At 29.3% G+C, this 13,899-nt stretch overlaps 1 protein-coding gene and 1 long non-coding RNA gene across 3 annotated transcripts; one reads left to right on the forward strand and one right to left on the reverse strand.

Moving 5' to 3' along the window:
- Positions 1–532: 532 nt before the first annotated feature.
- LOC131632819 (uncharacterized) lies at positions 533–3,627 on the forward strand. 2 transcript variants are annotated; one of them, XM_058903548.1, is made up of 3 exons: positions 533–1,009; positions 2,434–3,066; positions 3,197–3,627. In XM_058903548.1, exons 1-3 carry the CDS (start codon positions 633–635, stop codon positions 3,201–3,203), a joined length of 1,017 nt encoding a protein of 338 aa, XP_058759531.1. In that variant the 5' UTR covers positions 533–632; the 3' UTR covers positions 3,204–3,627. The 2 variants fall into 2 exon arrangements, with proteins under 2 accessions (XP_058759531.1, XP_058759532.1); XM_058903549.1 differs by having other exon boundaries at positions 535–1,009; positions 2,434–3,627.
- A 3,332-nt stretch (positions 3,628–6,959) lies between these two features.
- On the reverse strand, positions 6,960–8,380 carry LOC131632832 (uncharacterized). Its single transcript, XR_009293150.1, has 3 exons — positions 8,145–8,380; positions 7,870–7,943; positions 6,960–7,355 (listed from the first exon to the last, which is right to left on the reverse strand). It is a non-coding gene; the product is annotated as an uncharacterized LOC131632832 (long non-coding RNA).
- Positions 8,381–13,899: the final 5,519 nt, after the last annotated feature.

Below are 13,899 nucleotides of genomic sequence, written 5' to 3' on the forward strand. Positions count from 1 at the left end.
CTATTTCATTTATGTATGTTACTTTGATGATGTATTCAACATTATGACCATTATTTATACAATGTATTTTTTTTTTGTCTACCATTTACTATTGCCTTTAAAATGAATTACTTTAATTTTATATTTTTGTAATAAAAATTGAGTTTTGGAGTTGAATGAACATGATTTGAAACTAATAGCAGACTGTTACATAGGTACATCAATGAAACACTCTGTTTTCAACACGTTTCGTAGATGCATCTACGGAAGGATTGCCGAAATGAAATAAGTTAATTTTAAACTATACAATACTATGTTTTTTAACGCTTCCGTATATGCATCTATGAAATGAAACCATTTTTTTGAAAAAAAAATGTACTTCAAAATGTACATCGACGAGAACAAGGGACAAAATTAGAAATTCGCTTTGGGGACTAAGAGATTGATAAGATCTATTGAGAAATTGTGTTATGAAAAGTGAAATATAATTGAAATTGATAAACCAAGTCCATAGCAATTAAACTGTGTAATTTATTAATGTAAATTGGTTTGGACATGGAGGAAGAAAGTAAGTTAATATTTTAATTTTACGAAGCAAACCCTTAAAAGAGAGATGGAGGTGAGAAATTGAGAATATTTAGATTAAAAGAAAAATGGAAGAAGCAAAGGCAATGCAGCAGCAGTTAATCCAAGAACAACAACGACAACAACATTTTCTGCTCTTACAGCAATTGCAAAAGCAACAGCAACAACAGCAAGCATCCGCAATTTCTCGCTTCCCTTCCAACATTGATGCTCACTTGCGTCCCATAAGACCCCTCAATCTTCAACAAAACCCTAACCCTAATCCCATTCTCAATTTACACCACAATCTACCCAACCCTAATTCAAACCAGCAGCAGCAACACCAAAAGATTATTCGACCCCCTGGTAATCAGATGGAGCTCCAGATGGCTTACCAAGACGCTTGGCGGGTCTGCCATCCTGATTTCAAGCGACCCTTTTCTTCTCTCGAAGATGCCTGCGACAGGTTCTTTCTCTCATCTCTATTCAACTAAATCCAGAACTAGATCACATATCTATACGTTTATCTAAATCATACAGATATTGGGGATTGTTTGACAATAAACATGACAAGGATTTTTTTTGCGGTTCTTAATTGGGGGTTAGGGTTTTATTGGGAGGGAAAACTGAAAATAGCCCCATAACTTATCAATTTTAAGGCTAATTTCGACTTCTTCTTTTGTCTTCTTCACGTTGCAAATCGTGTGAGCTGTTCTGCGATATACCTTTGCCACCGTGACTGCCATTCGTTTTTGGTCCGGAACAACACCATCTGTACACGATAGTGGCACTATTTGCTGCATTTAACAACATTTTAGTTAGCAACATAGATCAGAAAGAAACTTCTAGTATTGTTGATAATTTATTTAAGGCGGAGGCAGTCAAAATATGTAGGGTGCATTTGGGAAAACAACTTCAAGTGTTTATTGGACTGGTAGTTTTCATTTTATAACACAAGCTCTTAAGAATAAATTATCTCTATAGTCAAAGAGAAAATGGGGTTATACTCTTTTTATGCAGGTTGTATATGCTTTCTTTTTTTTTCATATCATGAGTAGCTTATTGAAATAAGTTGAACACAACTTATGAACATGTCATAAGCTATTTCATAAATTCTCTGAAACTTTTACACAAGTGCTTATGTCGTAATATAAGTTCAAATAAGTCTCAAATGCACCTCGAGTTGGTGTTTTTGTTATATGCTTATATATCCCAATTCCCAATCAGTTCTATGCATCTAAATATTATTCAGTATCTGTTTTGTGGACTGAATACCAAGTCTATCTCTTCACTTGCAGTTTCTCTCACTGCAACCTGCTTTTTATTTGTATTTGCTACTCAGATTCTTTGCAGAACTCTTCCATGTTGGTTTCCCCATTTAATTTTATTTCAACTTCCCCTTTCTGTATTATATATTCAATTTTCAGCCTTTGATTTCTGTATTTGAAGTTGAACCAGTGCTATGTTATTTTCTCTGTTCTTAGAATTGTTCAGAACATGTTATCTAGTGTTCAAACTTTACTTTCCTTGTCATCAACCCTGTTTCTAATAACCTGAAATTATCTTGTTCAATTGTCCTCATAATTTTACTTGATGCATATTTGTTTCTTAGGTGTAGTTTTGCAAAGCCTATAACATCAGGTTCTATCATATCTAATTCTTACTCTACCATATGGAAATTGCTATGTGTTAATTTCTTTCACTTAATGGAAACGGGACTAAAAGTTGATTTATTTATCATAATATATTATAAATCATTCTGGAATTCTACTGGTTTTTTCAATATACTACAAATGTAGGTTTTTTTACAACTAAAAAATTGCCTTGTTTTGATTATAGTGCAAATGAAGTTTGCTCTTACATTTATTTCCCTAAATTTTCCGGCTGCAGATTATTGCCCTATCATGTTGTGGCAGATTATGAAGCAGAAGAGGATGATAGGATACTTGATTCCGATACAACTGGCCAGATGCTTTCGAGGTCCCAACAGTGGGATAATAATATTGCTGCTAAAATAGCTGAATTTACCGCAACTTTTGAGAAGCAAACACTTGCCTTCAACATAATATCGCAGAAGAGAACTTTGGGGGAATTTCGGTCCGAGGAGAGACTGATGATTGAACAGGCACTTCTTCAAGAGGAAAAACGGGCTCTGATCGAATTAAGAGCTGAATTAGAAACCAGGGAGAAAGCTGGTCGTGAAGCCCACGAGGCTAAACTACGAATGGCTGCAATGTATCAAGCAGAGCAGCAGGCAAGGGCTGATTCACAATCTCATGCTGAAATGATGTCTCGAGCCCCCATTAGAGGGAGTGCACTTGGTTCCCAAGGCAGTGACGTTGTGATTGGTGGCCATGACCTAGGAGATCAGGATCACAGTGAGATGATGAATGGATGGGGAAACAATGCACAGCGAGATGAGAAGGAGCCGTCTGAGGATTTCTTGAATGACGAAGCTGAGAATGGTGACACTGGCACGCCCGATGGCTGGCGTGAGGTTGGTGAATTTGATTTAAATGCTAGGTGAGATGTTTGAATAAAACCATTTGAGATAGTTTTAATTATGTGCAAGGATAACTCCATTTCAAAAAAGCTTTTTCCTATGTATCTACAAGTTAATATTCTTGAGATTACTACTTTCTCAAATTTACAGGGGCTGAGAGAAGATAACTATTGAACCAGTATTAGATTGGATGAATAGCAAGTTTGCTCTTAACCTAGTGTTAGCGCACATGGTTGGATCATTATGTCCAAATCAGTGTTATATAAACTCAAATATTCAGCCAAAGTGTACCTCGTTAATATTTCTGGGAAACTTGACTTTCATTTACCGTTTAATAACGCCATTTGTATTGGTAAAAATACTATATGAATTGTAGATGGTGCGGATTTAGTTGTATGATTGCCAGGGTAATATAGGCTACTAGCTATTCAATATGTTTTGGATGACATATTTCTTTCAGGAATTTAATGGGAATACACCGACGGTGTAAAGCGGTGTTACACCGTCAGTGAATTGTAACCGTCAGATTTCAAGTTATGTTTGACTTTTATTTTAATTATATATAAAATAATAATTATGAATTGTTGTGATGGACTGATAGTGTAAAACTTTTTATACTGACAGTGCTTAACCATTAATATTTTTTTCAAGTACAAATTTCTTTTAATTGTAAAGATTGATAGTATAATATAAAAATTTTTGTTTGAAATAAGTTTAATTTTTTTTTTTATATATTTTGTATCTAAAATTATTTTAAATTTGATGAAGTAATATAAAACTATATTACAAAAACTCAAAAAAAATAAAAATTAGATGGTAAAGTTCATTATTTTCAAGGTAAAAAATATTTCCAAGACAAACTGTCCCGGATGATATGATTATTTTAATACATTAATGATTTTTTTCATTTAAATAGTTTTTTTCTTATAATTATAATGTTGCGAACAATTTTTTTTTTGTTTTGAGTTGAAACTATTGTTTTATAAATGATTATTTTTTAAAAATAGTTACTAGTAATGGACCCGTGCGTTCGCACGGGTCACGTAAAGTCGAAATAAATAATAAATAAATATATAATAATAGTTAATAAATATATATAAAACATACACAAATTGAAAATAAAAAATATTTTAAATTATAATTGTCATATAAATATTAATTTAATCTTATTAAAAAATATATACTTTAGTAGAAAAAATAAATGAAATAATTAAATAGTCATCTATCTGCGTTCGCACATCATACAATATCGTTATGAATCTACCTTGGTCATCTACCTGTGCGTTCGCACGGATTGGACAATGTTATAAATAATAAATAAATATAATATATGTGATGATATTTATTTGATTTGGTAACATGTACCAAACTTTCATACCGGTATTGCTCAGCTAATCTCCATGATGCTAAATACTTAAAGAATAAGCAATATTAATCATAATAATATTAATAAGTAAATCATAATAATAATTAGTATTCAATTAATTTTGATAACTTCTTGTTACATTAAAAAATCATTTAACGTACGATCACGTTTTCAAATATTTATTTTTAATTAATTTATTATAAATACTAATTATTAATTATTTAATGACTTTTCATATATATTAAAATTTAATAACCACATTTCCAATTAATCTATTTTTTTCAATTAATTCCGTTATTAAAATTTAAACGAATATATTTGATATAATTTGGTAATTGCTATTAAACCATATATATATATATATATATATATATATATATATATATATATATATATATATATATATATATATATATATATATATATTAGAAAAACAGGTTTGGCCCGTCGGACATACTATAATTTTTATAATTGCTTATAATTTTAATTTTACAATTTCTATTAACAAAAATTATAAAATAAAAATAATACACAAAAAACATATTGGTTTAGTAACAAATTAAAATTGATAATATTTTACTATAAATTAAAATTTGATATATTTTTTTTGAATTTGCTTCTATATTTTCCTTTCTCCCGTGTAGACTAAAAGGAGTTTTTATGGGACAACACCTGAAGTTTAGAAAATTGATTTGAGTCAACCTAGATAATAGAGATACATTGTATTAACGGTAATAATTAATTAGGATTTATTTTAGAATAAAGAAACGGAAATATGACTTTTGTTTTAAAATATACACTTAACATAATAATAAGATATCATTGTTAAAGTGGAAAAAAATAATAATGGCAGATATTAATACAATAATAATAATGAAAATGATCATAGAGGCACAAAATAATCTTTTAAATTAATTTTGGTTAAGGTAATTAAGTATTTTTGGCAGTATATTATTTTATCATAATAAAAATAAATAATACATAAATCTCCTTTTTTTTCTATTATTTATTTATTTTCATCGCAATTATTTTTTATATAAAATTAATATTTGAGATAAAATATTGAACATTACAATTTCGAATATCAATGTATTGACATAGGTAAGTGTGACAGTTTTGAAAAGTTAATTGGAATAAACAATTTATTGGAATAAGCAAGTTTTGAAAAGTTAAAAAGACAGCATGCGTGCAAAGTAAATCTCAATCTCAATCATGATACAAAATACTAATCATGTCAATCTCAATCATGATACAAAGTATTAATCATGATACAAAGCATACTACTCTTTGTAAACTAAAATATATAAAACCAAATCAATGAATAATATAATAAATAAATGTATACTGTTTGTAAACTATAATATATAAAACCAAATCAATGAATAATATAATAAATAAATGTATACTATTTTATTATAAATAATAAATTATAATTGATATTATGTTTAACATCAAATTCTCTTATGAAATTCATTTACAGAGAAATCTTATTCTATTTTTAATTTTATTTTGTTGTTAAAAAATATATGAACATTATATAACATGACATTAGTGTTAAGTGTAATTATTAATTGATGAAATAAAGTAAAATGTCTTCATCCCATTGGCATAAATCACGTGAATAATAATATAACAAATACAATAACATAACATGACAATAATAAAATGCATATAGTTTTAGAAAAAATTCACATTAAATTAAAAGATAATAATGATAATAATTGATTTACAATAACCAAATTTAATTGATTTATAATAAATGATAATAATTACATTTTTAATAATTTTTTATTAAAAATCTAATACCCTAATTAATTTTATTTATTATTGGAAAAAAATATTTACATCAATAATTACATCCTGTAACAGTATATCGTTATAATAAATTTTGGTTTTTAAAGTTTTGGAATATAGAAAGGCCAATCAGTACGTTTGGAATAAACAACCAAAAAATATACTATTTAATAATTAATTAAATAGGACAAATATATTTATTAGTCAGAATATATTTATTAAAAAAAAGTTGGATAGAGTTACCTTTAAGTGATTAAATATATTTATTAAATATATTTATTAGTCAGAAATAAAATGATTAAATTGACATTCAATCACACTTATGTGAAATAAATTTTAAAATCAACTATGTTTCTCATTTTATTCATATACATTTTAATTTATTTTATTTTGTTTAAAAGTAACCAAACCTATTTATTAATTGTAAATCTAGTTATTTACTATATATGTTAATTATGATTAGTAATATCATAATTGTAACAATTAATTATATTCAATTAAATTTGATTCCAATCAATTCTATTGATTTTATATAGCATGTTTAACAATATGAAATTAACGATACTGATAGAAAATTGCTAGAAAGAAATAAATTGCTTGTAAGCCATTTAAAAAGATAAATTTAACATCTAATTAGAAAGAAATAAATTTTAAAAGAGTTTTCTATATATTAGAATTATATATTAGAATTGAAGCTTAATAGTCTAATATTTTGTTAATATTTCCAATCGTAAAACTATATATTCCTCCCTATGTTTAAAAAATAATGCACTATTTCTCATTTCTCAGTCAATAAAAATCATATAAATGTTGGAGTTCTTTATTCCTGCTACAAAACTGGTATAAATTGGTCTAATAGTAAAAACTACTATCCTTGTGATTAGAGACATCTTTACATAGCATAGAATGAAAATGAAAACATGAAAACATGAGTTTTCGTAGGCACTGTGAATGTGACTTATGGTACTGGCTAAGTGCTCTTTCAGTAGCTGCATTCTAACTTTCAAATCAAACTCTACCACAAATTTCTTGAACTCTTGATGAAACTTTTTTAACTTGATAGCATTCTGTAACTTTGTTTGAAACAAAACTTTGAAGGTCTTTTTTGCTCATAGTTATACATTCCATGTCATAAGTTCTCATATCATCCTGAAAGGAGAAGTCAATAGAAATTAATAATAGAAACATATGTCAGTCTTGTGGAAACTAAATACAATACAAACCTTTATCCTTGAAACATAATCTGAGAAATTTGAAACATAAACAATCACAGTAACAAAAAATTGAGTTTTCATCATAGCAACAAAATATGGAAATTAAACCAATCTAAAATAGTGAAAACATAAAATATATAAGAATTAATAAAATTTGGGTAATTTTCTCAGGTTCCTGTGCATATTATCCACCTTCAGTGCTTCAACAATCACACTGCAAACAATACAAAATAAAGAAGTAATTTGAGAGGTAAAACCTTAATATGAAAGGCAAAAAATTGGAAAAAAAACTAAACCAAAATCAAACCAAATCAATCTATAATATAAGAGGTAAAACCTTAACGTAAGAGATCAAACAATCCTATAGTAATTGATCATTAAACAAAATAAAAAAAAACATAAAAAAACATTTGAACAAAAATAATTTACTGAGCACTTTCATCAAACACCTTGTGAGCACAGTCCCGTTTTATGTTTTATTACAGTGTTGTATGCTTGCTGTAACTTTAATCCTAAACAAAATCTGCATCGAATCAAACCACAATCAAATTGTAGCATAGTCGTAGTTAAGACGAAACCATAAAAAATCAACAAAACCGTAAATAGTTTATCGTAACTGATTCGAACTCAAACGTGAAATCTCAAACCAAATCATAAAAAACTTGCAGAAGAAAATCATAAAATAAAGAAAATACCAAACATGATGAAAGAACTGAACACTAACCCGTAAATCAACAAACAGCAAGACTTTAAAACCAAATACCGTAAATCGTATTTGAATCGTATTCAAACATGATGGATGGGCATTAAAATGGATTTTAGAATGACAGAAGTAAAGGAAAAATTATCCAAAAACAATGGAGGTGGAATGGCAGAAGCAACTGGAAAAAAAACCTAAAATTGATGGATGTAATGGAAGAGGAAGGAGGAAGAGTTTAGTCATGCAAGATTGGAACTTTGTATTCTACGAATATATAGATCTGTAGTGAAAAAAATGAAAGGGTAGGGTTTATTTAATATGAATGTTCCAATGCAATGAGAGCATAGAACGTAGTGCAGCTTTTTTTCATATTCCAATAAAGAAATTTTGCATTAAATTGGCTGTTGGAATGTAATCATGATTAGATGTAAAATGACGCTCAGGGGTATGTAAAACCATGTTTAATTGTTTGTGATTAGGGTAATTAAGGCAATTTGGTGGTAATTCATTTTTATATATTAAAATAGATAATTTGGTCTATATAAGTTGGCGTCATATAAGTTGGCGTCATTTTCAAGTTGGTTTGAATCTTTTTTGTTTGAATTGGATCCTGATATGTTCTAATCTTGTTGTTTTAAGTCTCTAACGTTAAGTTGTTGTTAAAAAAACGCTTATGTGTGTAACAGAGTTGAGCTGAATTTATTTTATAGTTTTATATTAATTCTCATATTTGTTACGAGGCAAATACGTTGGATGGTATATAAAACGTGGGACGGAAATAGAAATTATAAATATTATAACTTCTTGTCAGTCCGTTCTGCTACTTCTCATTTGGATCTCATTGGCTTCAAAACAGTTTCTTTCTTCTTTCCTCTTCTAACTCAAGAGTCATTTCATCCTCACTATCATCAAATGAAAAACCATGAGCTTCAAATTCACTATCATCATTACCATCACTATCCTCATGGTTATCTTCTTGAACATAACTTTCAACATCCACTTCACCTTCACCTACAACATTGTCTTCAACATTCACAACATCTTCACCTACAACATTGTCTTCGACATTCACAACCTCTTCACCTACAACGTTGTCTTCAACGTAATATATTACACATTCCCTAGCAAATCTACCATCAAAATGAAACTTTAATGTAAAACTCATACCGGTAAGTTGGCGTGAACACAATATCTGAATGGCTTGATATGATTCCTCTTTTAGTCGCCGCCAATCTCACAGTTTGCATTATGTTCGTCCTCCGCCGCCGTTCCCAATTCACGTGTTTCTGAAAAACTCTAATTTGTAGGGACTTAAACGAAAAAAAAACGAAGAATGAACATTTATATGTGAAAGATATAATTAACATAAAACTATTTGGAGGGAAACATTTTTTCAAGTAACAAATTTGAGAATTAATATAAACTAAAAAAAAATCCAGCTCAGTTACGTTAGACACATAAGCTTTTTTTATTAACACCAGCTTGACGCCAGGGACTTAAAACAACAAGATTGGAACTTATCAGGATGCAATCCAAACAAAAAAAAATTCAGGGATCAAATTGAAAACACGTCAACTTACAGGGACCAAATAACTATGTAAGTCTTATTTTTTTCATTAATTGTTTAGTTAGAATATAACACTATAATTGCTTTTAAAATATATTTTTTCACTCAAACAATATTTTTTATTTAAAATAAAAAATGGCTGAAACAACACTTACGATTACAAATATTATATAAGAACTTTTCAATATTATTAAAAAAATATCAAAAATTGTATTACAACTTTGATCTCCCTAATTTATCTAATTCACAAAATTGATCCACATATTTTAAATTTAAACAATTTTGGTTTCCTTCTCATATTTTTATATTTAAAATTAACAATGTTTTCATTTTTTAAATTATAAATTTCTTGTGAAACATGAAAAATTACTGTATATAAACATATTGTAGAACTTTATATATAAAAATATAAGTTAAAAATAAATATCTCATTGAGTTTTTATAAAATAAATGGGAGAGGGGGGATCAAAGACTGTTTTAATTTGAAATAAATGGACTAATTTTGTGAATAAGATAAAATTGGAGACCAAATGCAATTTAGCCAAAAATAAATTAAGGAGTGTGAGATACTTTAAAAAGTATGTGTTATTTAAGTTAAATGAGTGTAAGCAGTTGCATATTTAATACTTTCTGATAATATATTGTTGTAAATAAGACGTTGATATTTATAAATCAATAATTTTAAAAAATAAATTATAAAAAATCAAATGATTATTTATTAAAATACTTTAAAAGATAATTAAGGAAATATTCCACCTAACTAAAAATATTTTAGAAATACCTAATGTTGATATTTATAAATCAATAACTCCTATAATATAAAAATTTAAAAAAATCAAGTCATTTTAATTATTAATATATATTTAAAACACAATAAAAGAAATATTTTCACTAATAAAAAATATTTTAAAACACTTGAAACATATATCAATAAATATAAATACAAATTAAAATTAAAGAATACATAATAATTAGTATATAGGAACTAATTGTTTCACTTCTCTAGTATTAGTAAGTTTTTGCATCGAATTAGGGGTGTTCAGGTGCGGTTTGGACAGTTTTTGAGATAAAATTTATCCGAAACCGCAAGTAAAAAATGTGTGGTTCGGTTGGTTTTTAGAAGTAAATTCAAATAAAAACAAACCAATGTGGCTTCGGTAAGGTCGATTTTTAACAAAATTTTTATTGAGCCATACCTACACATATATAAAGGAATACGTAAAAATGAGAAGATGCAAAAGAAAAAACATAAGAGATGAGAGATTATATAATAAGATACGACATGTACCTTGTGAGTAAAATGAAAAGAAAACACGATATTGCTAGGAGTTATTAAAGAATCAAAATGAGGATTGAGAAAGTAATTTACATAATATGAGTAGTTTGAAGGTGCCAGCAATTCTTTTTGAATGGATTAATATCATTAGAACCTGAATTAAAAGAAACGAACTATTTTAAGTAGAGTAAAGATCCACTCCATTTCTTAAACTCCATTTCTTTTCCATTACTATAGTTTTTTGTGTATATTACACGTATTTCTAAGATATGTGACACATATTTATTATTTATTTAACTTTATGCACATAAAACTATAGTAATGGACCCTCCATTTCTTTTTAGGAAATGAAGTGGATCCTTACTCTTTTAAGTAACATGAGTAATTGAAAAGTCAAACCCTCGTAAACCATATACTTAGAATAAGAAAACAAAGAAGATAAAAGGAAGTATTGCCTATAATATGAGTAGTTGAAAGGTCAAATCATTATTGATCGAAGACATTTTCATTATAAACCAAATGAAGAGAAAGAAATCCAATTACATATCATGAGTAGTTTAAAGTAACAACTCCCATTAATCAGAGACCTACAATAAGAAACAAAATGAAGGGAAAAAAATGTACATTACATAATTTAACTTAGTGTAAAGGTCCATTCATCAAGGTACATTACATACTTTGACTTAGTGAAAAGGTCCATTCATTAAGGTACATAACATACTTTGAATTAGTGTAAGGTTCATTCATCATTGTACAATACATACTTTGACTTAGTGTAAAGTTCCATTCATCAAGGTACATAACATTCTTTGACTTAGTGTAAAGTTCTATACATCAAGGTACATTAAATACTTTGACTTAGTGTAAAGATGCATTCATCAAGGAACATTACATACTTAGACTTACTGTAAAGGTCCTTTCATCACGGTACAATACACACTTTGACTTAGTGTAAAGTTCATTCATCAAAGTACATTACATACTTTGAATTCGTGTAAAGATCCATTAATGAACATACATAACATACTCTAACTTAGTGTAAAAATTGATTCATTAAGGTACATTATATAACACCCCAATTCTACCCGATAATTATACGGAAAATCAGAGTATAAAATTCAAGAAAGCATACAATTGAGATGTCACATTTCGTCATTTAAATCATGCACGACATACTTGCCTTCATCATAGATACATAGCACGTAAACATAAACGAATAATTTAATTAATCCTCAAAAATCACTTTATCAAAATAGTTATTTTATCTCGCAGCGGAATTCACAAAACTTCACAATGATTTATTTTAATCACAGCATCTTCACAAAACAACCTTGAGTCACAAACCAAAGTAAAACATCACTAAAATCCATCAAACATAACAATTAATAAAACAATCATTTATCCCCCCGAGTGCTACGTATCAGAGCGACCACCAACTCGACTCACGGCGTCTAAATCTTCATCAAAGCTATCACATGCACGTTACCAGTATAAAGGTAACATCGAAACAAAAGAAAGGGGTGAGATATCAAACCATATAAACAGGGTGATGATAAACTGTATATTTAGGTTCAAGTCATAATAATCATCACTTTACAATATAATCATTACCGTCTAATTTACTTCACCGTTTTAAATTAAAACAACACACGCCACAATATCTCACATAATTCATATTCATAATACACAACGATTCACATAAGTTCTAAGATCAAATCACATAAACTCGTAATCACACAAATGTAATGCGACTATAACAAATGCACATGCATGTGGTACCCAGGGGTTCATCCCCCATCGCCAATTTCCAATAAATAGAGGCATCAAAACAGGCATAAGCCTTCGTCGCTGTTTGCTAATCCAGGCCGTTGCAAAAATCCAATCATGAGACTCAATGAATGCATCATCATAAAATTAATCACAACACATCATCGTGAGGCACACGCCTATATCACAAATGTTATCGATCATTAGGGTAACTCAACGTCGCTTTATTTCCTGCATTTCGCAGTAATCACAAAATCATAACATCGCATCGCCATTGGCCATGGGCCTACAACTTAATATCACCACGTCACAACAACGCATACACAACCCGTCAACAACTATAATCAACAACATCACAAATTGTCACGAATATACAACGACAATTCACATATTTTCAACAATTCACTAACAATAAATCAACACAATTAGTTTACGCCAACATCGCAATACTTCACAATATTCACAAGAACATGTCACGTCGCAACATCACAAAAATAGCGATTAACAGGTTAATCCCGAAACGATCTTTCCAACATTATTCTATAAGCTATCTATTTTTCTTCCTGCCACTGATATGCCTTAGGATATTATTCTGATAATTATCAGGTCCCTGCTATGTTCCAAAAAGAAAACCTGCTACTGATACTTCTTATTATTCCATTACTGTTATTATTACTTCTACTGTACCTGTTATGTAGAATTCATTCATTTTATTACTTTCTACCGAATGCCATACAATTTAATTAGTGGCTATAATTCAACACTATGCTAAGTTAATCCATACTTTCCCAATTAGATTCATTGTCAAATTATTTATTCATGTGCTACCACTAAATGGATTAAATTATATTGCAGGGTACTTACCAAGTAAGAGAGTTCTAAGAATTCTGGCATGTGGACCGCGCCCTTACCATAAGGGACGTACGTCCCCTCTCTCATTACCACATGGGGCGTCCACCCTCATGGTGTGGCCTAGGGGTGGAAAAACGGGTCGTGGCCCGCCAGGCCAGCCCGCACGCCAAAAAATGGCGGGTTGGGTTGGGATTTTAGGCCCGCCGCTCGCGAAAGCCCGCCCCGCCGAAACCTGCCGCCCGCCATAGCCTGTCCCGCCAATGCCCGCCGCCCGCCATAGCCTGTCCCGCCAATGCCCGCCGCCCGCCATAGCCTGT

Source organism: Vicia villosa, unplaced genomic scaffold, assembly GCF_029867415.1.
Source record: "Vicia villosa cultivar HV-30 ecotype Madison, WI unplaced genomic scaffold, Vvil1.0 ctg.001024F_1_1, whole genome shotgun sequence".
Taxonomy (NCBI): domain Eukaryota; kingdom Viridiplantae; phylum Streptophyta; class Magnoliopsida; order Fabales; family Fabaceae; genus Vicia; species Vicia villosa.

Excerpts from the sequence above, each read along its gene's own strand:
- LOC131632819 (XM_058903548.1), top strand. The coding sequence starts at position 633 with ATGGAAGAAGCAAAGGCAATGCAGCAGCAGTTAATCCAAGAACAACAA. Across the intron at positions 1,010-2,433 it reads CTCGAAGATGCCTGCGACAG|ATTATTGCCCTATCATGTTG; the intron begins GTTCTTTCTCTC and ends TTCCGGCTGCAG.